This window comes from Scyliorhinus canicula, chromosome 18 (assembly GCF_902713615.1).
Source record: "Scyliorhinus canicula chromosome 18, sScyCan1.1, whole genome shotgun sequence".
NCBI classification, from domain to species: domain Eukaryota; kingdom Metazoa; phylum Chordata; class Chondrichthyes; order Carcharhiniformes; family Scyliorhinidae; genus Scyliorhinus; species Scyliorhinus canicula.
The window spans coordinates 70,542,453-70,550,910 of NC_052163.1; the positions used below are offsets into that span (position 1 = coordinate 70,542,453).

General features: G+C 44.6%; 1 protein-coding gene across 1 annotated transcript in view; it reads left to right on the forward strand.

Annotated features, from left to right (window-relative positions):
- myo15b (myosin XVB) overlaps positions 1-7,758 on the forward strand; it is a 709,406-nt gene extending 701,648 nt beyond the window's left edge. The window contains exons 65-66 of the mRNA XM_038776546.1: positions 996-1,136; positions 7,484-7,758. Coding sequence (XP_038632474.1) covers positions 996-1,136; positions 7,484-7,549 — 207 coding nt within the window. The 3' untranslated portion in view covers positions 7,550-7,758. The remainder of the gene's footprint in view (positions 1-995; positions 1,137-7,483) is intronic.
- The last annotated feature ends 700 nt before the right edge of the window (positions 7,759-8,458 follow it).

The window sequence follows — 8,458 nt, forward strand, 5'->3', positions numbered from 1 at the left end:
TTATGGTCCCTATAATTAAGGAGAGATATAATTATATTGGAAGTAGTGCAGAGAAGATTCATTAAGGTTCCTGGGCTGAAAAGATTTTTAATGAGGTAAGGTTGGGAAGGTTCAATGGAGTTTAGAAGAATGAGAGGTGATCTTATTGAAACAAAAACGATTTTGATGGAACTTGATAGCATGGATGATGCTGAGAGAATGTTTCCCCTTGTGGGGGAATAGAACTAGGAGGCACAGTTTAAAAATAAGGGGTCTCCTATTTAAGATTAAGGAGGAACTTCTTCTCTCACTGTTATTCCCCAGAGAGCAGTGGAACTGAGTCATTAAACATATTGCAGCCTGATTTTGACAGATTTTTTAACTACAAGAGTCTATGGTTATGGGATGTGAGCAAGCAGGTAAGTGGAGTCTGATTGGCCTGAGCTTATTGGGGCTGGTTTAGCACAGTGGGCTAAACAAAACAGCTGGCTTGTAATGCAGAACAATGCCAGCAGTGCAGGTTCAATTCCCGTACCGGCCTCTCCGAACAGCGCCGGAATGTGGCGAGTAGGGGCTTTTCACAGTAACTTCATTGAAGCCTACTTGTAACAATAAGTGATTATTATTATTATTGAATGGCAGAGTAGATTCAATCAGCTGAATGGCCTATTCCTGCTCCTAGTTTTTTAAAAATAAATTTAGAGTACCCAATGCAATTAAGGGGCAATTTAGCGTGGGCAATTCACCTACCCTGCACATCTTTGGTTGTGGGGGAGAGACCCACACAGACACGGGGAGAGTGTGCAAACTCCACACGACAGTGACCAGGTGCCGGGATCGAACCCAGGTCCTTGGTGCCGCGAGGCAGCAGTGCTAACCACTGCATCACCGTGACACCCTGTCCTGCTCCTATTTCTGATGATCTTATGAACATGTTTGTGCTGTGCTGTCTGTTATTTGATGATATTCTTACACTATAATCACACCTGATCTTTAGAAGTTTTAATCTGTTGCAGAATGAGCTCCTGAGGATTTCCCTGAAGATAATCCAAGCAATGCGTTTCTTGAACCCATCTGATGGATCAAGATTCCCACAGATGGAAGTTAATTATGGCTCTTCAGTCAACCCGCAGACAATCTCCTTTGAATTGAAAGAGGTAAGAGGAAGGGCACAGATCAAAGCTAAATGTAAAATACCGCAGCTTCAGAAGTTGGTGGTGGAATGAGTTACTGAGTTAGCTTTTCATTACTGGCACTTGGATTCAAACCCAGCACTGATTAAGACTGTGAGGGGCTACGTGAGTTACGTTTTGGTAATCTGAATCCGGTTAATTGATAAGAAGTACAAAGCTACTCCTAATTTAGTAACAACTACTCATCCTGCTCAGAAAGACAACAGGATGTTCCGAGTTTGTAACTAAGGATCACTGTTGTAATGGAGTTAAGGGAGTTATAGAGATATGTGGAGCGAGCCTTACTCTGCATCTAAATATGCTTGATGCTAATAGTGGGTGCTTGAAATAGTTACTTTTTAATTAGCCATCCCTCACTTCAGGGGAACAAAATCTTTAAATGGTTAAATAATAATAATCTTTATTTTCACAAGTCGGCTTACATTAACACTGCAATGAAGTTACTGTTAAAATCCCCTAGTCGTCACATTCCGGTGTCTTTTCGGGTGCACACAGGGAGAATTCAGAATGTCCAATTCACCTGACAGCATCTAATATCAAGAGGTGTCAGTCTCAGATCCACTGATACAACATTATGTGATCAGGGCAGAACATTTGGTCATTGAGACTTATTGCGGCCTCCATCAGATGAGAACATTCCTCCCTCCACCACTGTCTCTGCTTGTTCATTATTCCCTCCACCCATCCCACAGAGGTAGGGGGCATGGTCTGTGGTCCTGGTGAAATTTCCTGCTTTCTGACACACCATCCCCAGGCCCTTCATGTGGAAGGTGTCTTTGTGTTGACCTCCTCTCCCTCCAGATGGTCCCTAAAATTACCCGTTAAAGGCTTTGGTTTCAGTCAAATAACCAATCTTTTGGGCACATCCTTCTTTGTATTTTCTGGGGCTGCAAAACTGCTAGGATTCCTCTCTCCTCACAGGCAGCCTCCCTCTTGATGCCTATGCCTCCTATTGAAGCATCTCATTCAGGAATTGAGCAGGTGGGAGGAGCAGAAATACAACCCTAAGGAAGTATAACCAGAAGGAACATAAGAACTAGGAGTAGGCCATCTGGCCCCTCGAGCCTGCTCCGCCGTTCAATGAGATTATGGCTGATCTTTTGTGGACTCAGATCCACTTTCCGGCCCGAACACCATAACCCTTAATCCCTTTATTCTTCAAAAAACTATCTATATTTATCTTGAAAACATTTAATGAAGGTGCCTCAACTGCTTCACCGGGCAGGGAATTCCATAGATTCACAACCCTTTGGGTGAAGAAGTTCCTCCTAAACTCAGTCCTGAATCTACTTCCCCTTATTTTGAGGCTATGCCCCCTAGTTCAGCTTTCACCCGCCAGTGGAAACAACCTGCCCGCATCTATCCTATCTATTCCCTTCATAATTTTATATGTTTCTATAAGATCCCCCCTCATCCTTCTAAATTTCAACGAGTACAGTCCCAGTCTACTCAATCTCTCCTCGTAATCCAACCCCTTCAGCTCTGGGATTAACCTAGTGAATCTCCTCTGCACACCCTCCAGTGCCAGTACGTCCTTTCTCAAGGAGACTAAAACTGAACACAATACTCCAGGTGTGGCCTCACTAACACCTGATATAATTGTAGCATAACCTCCCTAGTCTTAAACTCCATCCCTCCAGCAATAAAGGACAAAATTCCATTTGCCTTCTTAATCACCTGTTGCACCTGTAAATCAACTTTTTCCGACTCATGCACTAGCACACCCAGGTCTCTCTGCACAGCAGCATGTTTTAATATTTTATCATTTAAATAATAATCCCATTTGCTGTTATTCCTACCAAAATGGATAACTTCACATTTATCAACATTGCATTCCATGTGCCAGACCCGAGCCCATTCACTTAACCTATCCAAATCCCTCTGCAGACTTCCGGTATCCTCTGCACTTTTTCCTTTACCACTCATCTTAGTGTCGTCTGCAAACTTGGACACATTGCCCTTGGTCCCCAACTCCAAATCATCTATGTAAATTGTGAACAATTGTGGGCCCAACACTTGATCCCTGAGGTTCATTTACACTCAATTGGCTGTTTTATTCCTTAGCTCTAGAGTCGCCAGGTGTCTTTATGATACCACCACGAGGTTCAAGTTCAGATAAATGACTCAATACACCAGTTAGTAAGGTTCAATCAAACATATTTATTATTTACACAGTAAATTGATACTCATGCAACTAATACTAGCGGACTAAACTATTCCTACCATTATGAGCCAATACTTATCTTCGATAAGGGAACCCACTGGACCAGGGAACAATAGCCTCTTGTTCTGTCCTGAGACTGCAGGCTTCCCAGTTGGTACAGGCTAAGGGGTCAGGAGTGTCTATTCTCGTAGCATGCGTTGGTTGGACAATTAATTGTCGGTGTAGCTGTTGGCCAGGCCTCTCCTTCTCACGGTCAAGTTCTTAGAGGTGTTCTGCTGCAAAGGTGTTCTGCTGGGGGGGCCGGCTAAGAGAGTGAACTGCACTTGGGACCTGACTTTTATAGGTCCCAGGGGCTTTGCGCCCTTTTGGGCGGACCCCAAGCTTACTGTCAATCGATTGGATCTCATACCAAACGATTGGTATGAATCCCCCAATACTGAGGCTGTCCCTTGATCACTGGGCGGTTCTTCCTGGCTTGTTTGTCTCCTTTGTTTCAGACTCCTGTTGGCGCCGGGAAGTCTGACTTTAGAACATAGAACATAGAACAGTACAGAACAGGCCCTTCGGCCCTCAATGTTGTGCCGAGCCATGATCACCCTACTCAAACCCACGTATCCACCCTATACCCGTAACCCAACAACCCCCCCCTTAACCTTACTTTAATTAGGACACTACGGGAAATTTAGCATGGCCAATCCACCTAACCCGCACATCTTTGGACTGTGGGAGGAAACCGGAGCACCCGGAGGAAACCCACGCACACAGGGGGAGGACGTGCAGACTCCACACAGACAGTGACCCAGCCGGGAATCGAACCTGGGACCCTGGAGCTGTGAAGCATTTATGCTAACCACCATGCTACCCTGCTGCCCCTATAGAATGTCCCAAATGTAGCTAATCGTTGTATCCATTGTTCCCGGGGATCGCTTCATTAATATGCAAACTGCTGGTTTCGGTGCTGTCTGCTTTCTTTGCAGGCAGAATACACAGGAAGATTCTGCAGCCTGCTTGTCTTTCTTAAAGTGTCCAATTTTCCCTGCATGCTTTGTAAATCGCCATTTTGAGTCGGGAAGTGGCCAACTTCGGTGGCTACACTACTGATTGCCAACCAGAGAAACACCCATTAATCGCCACTCTTTGCTTTCTATTAATTAATTAACCAATCCTCTATCCATGCTACTACTTTACCCTTAATGCCATGCATCTTTATCTTAAGTACAACACTAAGGAGGAGAATTTAGGACAATGACTTCAGCTTGTGTGATGGACACAGCAAGTGATGGTGTGAATAAATCTGAGATATATAAGGGAATATTGAGCGGGTAATGTTCAGGTTTTAGTGATGAATGTTACCCTCTATGTCTCTATCTTGTATTGTTGTTATAACACAAGGAAGATCCGCCTTCTCAACCTTGCCCTTTGCCTGAGGTGTGGTGATCCTCAGATTAAATCACCACCAGTCAGCTCTCCCCCTCAAAGGGGAAAGCAGCCATCTAGGTCTATGGCGACTGTACCTTATTGCAAAGAATAAGAAGAGTTATTGCAAAAAATGTGAAACATTCAAATGAAAAGCTAAGGGCATAACAACATGAGTTATGATGTTACATGAAAGGGCAAGTATGAGGAATGTAATTGTAGTAACCAGTTGCCAGGTCAGAACATTCTGATGATTTACTAGGAAAGCTGAATTAAATTAGGAAATAGACTTTTGATTAACAGATTGATCCTGCTCAATGAATTACTTGAGGTTCATATTTTATTCATAAGGTTAGTAGGGGTCCGGTTCAGCTCAGTTGACTGGACAGTGGTTTGTGATGCAGAGCAAGGCCAACAGCGTGGGTTAAATTTCTGGAATGGCTGAGGTTATTCATGAATGCCCTGCCTTCTGAATCTTGTCCATCAATGTTCTCAGGTTAAATCACCACTATTCAGCGCTCCCCCTCAAAAGGAAAAGCAGTCTATGATCATCTGAGGCTATGGTGGCTTTGCTTTACAGTAGGATAATGGACATTAGTGTTGTTGAATAGGATACTTTCCATTTCAAGCAGTCAATGTCAGCATCAAACAGTTCCTGGCTGTGTGTAGCACATAGTACAGTAGAGTAAAACCCCAACAATGTATATGAGCCACACCACAACATTAGTCACCTTGACCTATCTTGATAGGGATTGCTAATTAGTGCCAAATTATGGGTAGTTTTGTGTTGTGGGCCAATGCACTGTGATCAAAGTAACTGAAATAATGCAGAACGCACACAATATTTATCACTGCCTAGCAACTAAATGAGAAAACAGGGACATAGGTAACTGAATGGAACTTCAGTTCTACTCACACATCAATGATGGCACATAGTTACTCAATGCTTAGCTCTAAAATGCCTAGTGTGGCACTGAGCCAAATGAATGACAAAGGTGCCAGCTTCAATCTACAGTCCAATGTCAGCCAGTTACAAGCTTCAACACTGGTGTGGAATGGGGAAAATCAGTCCGGAATCCCACCCTTGGTTATTGTCCAATCATTTTCTCTGGAAAATGCACAAATCAATGATGAGTGAAGGTGGATTTTTGGGTTGGATGGTAAGTTAACCTACTTATGATAAGGCCTGAATTTACTATTCAAATCGGTACCCATATTTGGGGAGCAAAGTCGACAGTTTCATTCCATCCCAACCTCTATTTTCCTTCCCTGGTTGGGCAGAGAAGGCTTTCACCCACCCCCTGAGGCAGCAACGTTTAAGCCCACTACTATAGAGTAGCTGGGAGAGTCTAATAGTATCAACTTCTATAATGGCCCCATACCTCATCACCTGTTAAAGGCCCCTGACCAATCCAAATTCTTCAGTATAAAATTTAACCAAGTCATTGGTGCACTTCTGACCTTTTAATTATATTTTCCCCCTCTTCTGATGTTGTAATATGTGTCCTGCTTCAGCAATGTCACATGTCCTGTTGATCATTTTAACTGGATACTGATATGATAGTTATTAATGATGATATTGCTTTTCAGAGTCGCCAGGTATCAAATGATACCACCACAAGGTTTTACCGGATATTGATCAAAGATCAAACAACCAGTTAGTTAGTTCAAGTTCAGTGATAGTTTATTTACACACAAGAATTACTTTGACATGCAACATAAACACTACAAGCTAAATTACACATAACACTACAACAACCTGTACTTAACAAGGAACAAGGCCTTTGTTCGGCCTTAAGAGGAACAAGACCTTTGTTCGGATCTTGCATGGCTGGGTCTGGAGAAGTGACTTTGTTTCTGCTGGGCTCATCCATCTGGTAGCGATCATTGGTCTTGAACTTGTCTACTGGTCGTAATGCTGCAATTGGTTGGGCATAGGCCGGGAGAGACCGAGCGGCGGGGCCAAGAGAGACTGAACACATGGCAGTGTCTCTCTTTATCCTTCAGGGGTTTCACGCTCTTTTGGGCGGTCCTTAGCTTTGGACCCAATAGTTTGACGGGCTTTGATTACGGCCTTCGATTTTGGCCAATAAAGGGTGGGTGCCTTGATGGCGGGGCATGTCCTGAGCGGTCATTGACCTTGGCGTTTTGGGCTCCTTGAGGAAAGGGAGTGGCGCCGATGAGTCTGTCTCTGTATCTGTTACCTGAGTACAGGTCTTTTGTTCTGAGGAAATGGGCCATTAAAATGCAAAGTAGCTGGGGATTTCGATAGCATCTAGTTATCTGAGTTGCCAATATGCATAAGCTCTGAGCGTTTGAGTCGTGGGTTGACCATATTTCCCATGGTCCTTTGCAGGTGGCCATATTTCCCAGGATACTTTGTAAGTGGCCATCCCTTCCTCAGCAATCTCTGGCTCCTTCATGCTGGTGGAGGTTTCATCAGGGCTCACTATGCATTTATAACATTACCCAATGAGGAAACAGAGCTGCATCAGGCACTTTGTATGTGGTTGTGGTTGAATAGAAATTTCCTCTTGATCTTTCTGGGAATGAACGGAGGATAATCCAGCTCAAAACTCTCAGGGCTGTATAAAGAATGAACACTTGGATAAAGCACCGGAGATTGCCTGAAGACTGTGGAACCAAACTAGAACAAGTCAGTATCTGCAGCAGAAGGTAAGGTTATAGCAAGAACCATCTTTTTAATAGTGGCCATTATGTATTCCCCCAGGCCAAGGAACTCTGCCACATGATCGCAATGATCCTGGATGAACATTCACTGCAGAGCTTCTTGTGACATCACGTGATGCAAGATCTAGCCAGATGGAAACTTTAATATAGTTACTAAATTAATTACCACTTTCAAGAAAATACAAGGTTGTCTGGAGCAGGACAAGGTGTTTGCCACCTTCCATGAGAATTGACACTGGTACAGTGGCTGCGAGTGTATCCTACCTTCAGTTGTCTAATGAAGTAATAAAGGAGAACAACCGCAACTTTGCCCAGCGTGTGTGGTATTTGTGGACTTTTTTTGCTTTAGGTAGCAGACAGATTATGGAGTGAAATCCTGGAATCTTAGCCACCAATGCTGAGGAGATTTACAGCAACCTGCATTTATATAGCACCTTTAATATAAAGGAAACATCTCAAAGCACTTCCCAGGTATGTTAAGCACAATACTTGACATTGAGCCGCATAAGGAGATATTAGGTGACAAAAAGCTTGGTCTCCGGCCTCCCCAGGAAGACAACAGCCAAGCGCCGATCAATGCTGGTCCACAAAAAAGTGGACCAGGTGGGTGGCATGTGAGGGTTCTCCCGGGCCATCGGTAACCCCTGGGTGGTCAGGATCAGGGCAGGGTGGCCTCCTGGCCCTCCCCTTGGAACCTTGGCAAAGTCCAACTGTCACCTTGTCACTGCCATCCTGGCACTAGCAACGTGCCCAGGTGGCACTGCCTGGGTGCCAGGGTAAGGGTGCCCAGGTGCCACTGCCAAGGGTTCAGGCCCCAGGGGAGCCATGTCCATGAAAGGATGGTGGAGGTTTGAAATGTGGGGTGGTCAGGGTGGGAGGTTGCGGGGGGGGGGGGGGGGGAGGGAGATGATGGGTGGGGTCCTAGAAGGGGCTTTTGGGGGGGCCTGAAGAGGGGCGCCACCTGAGTTCAGCTCCCTATTGCTAAAAACAATTGTGTGGGCTAAACTGGTGAGAA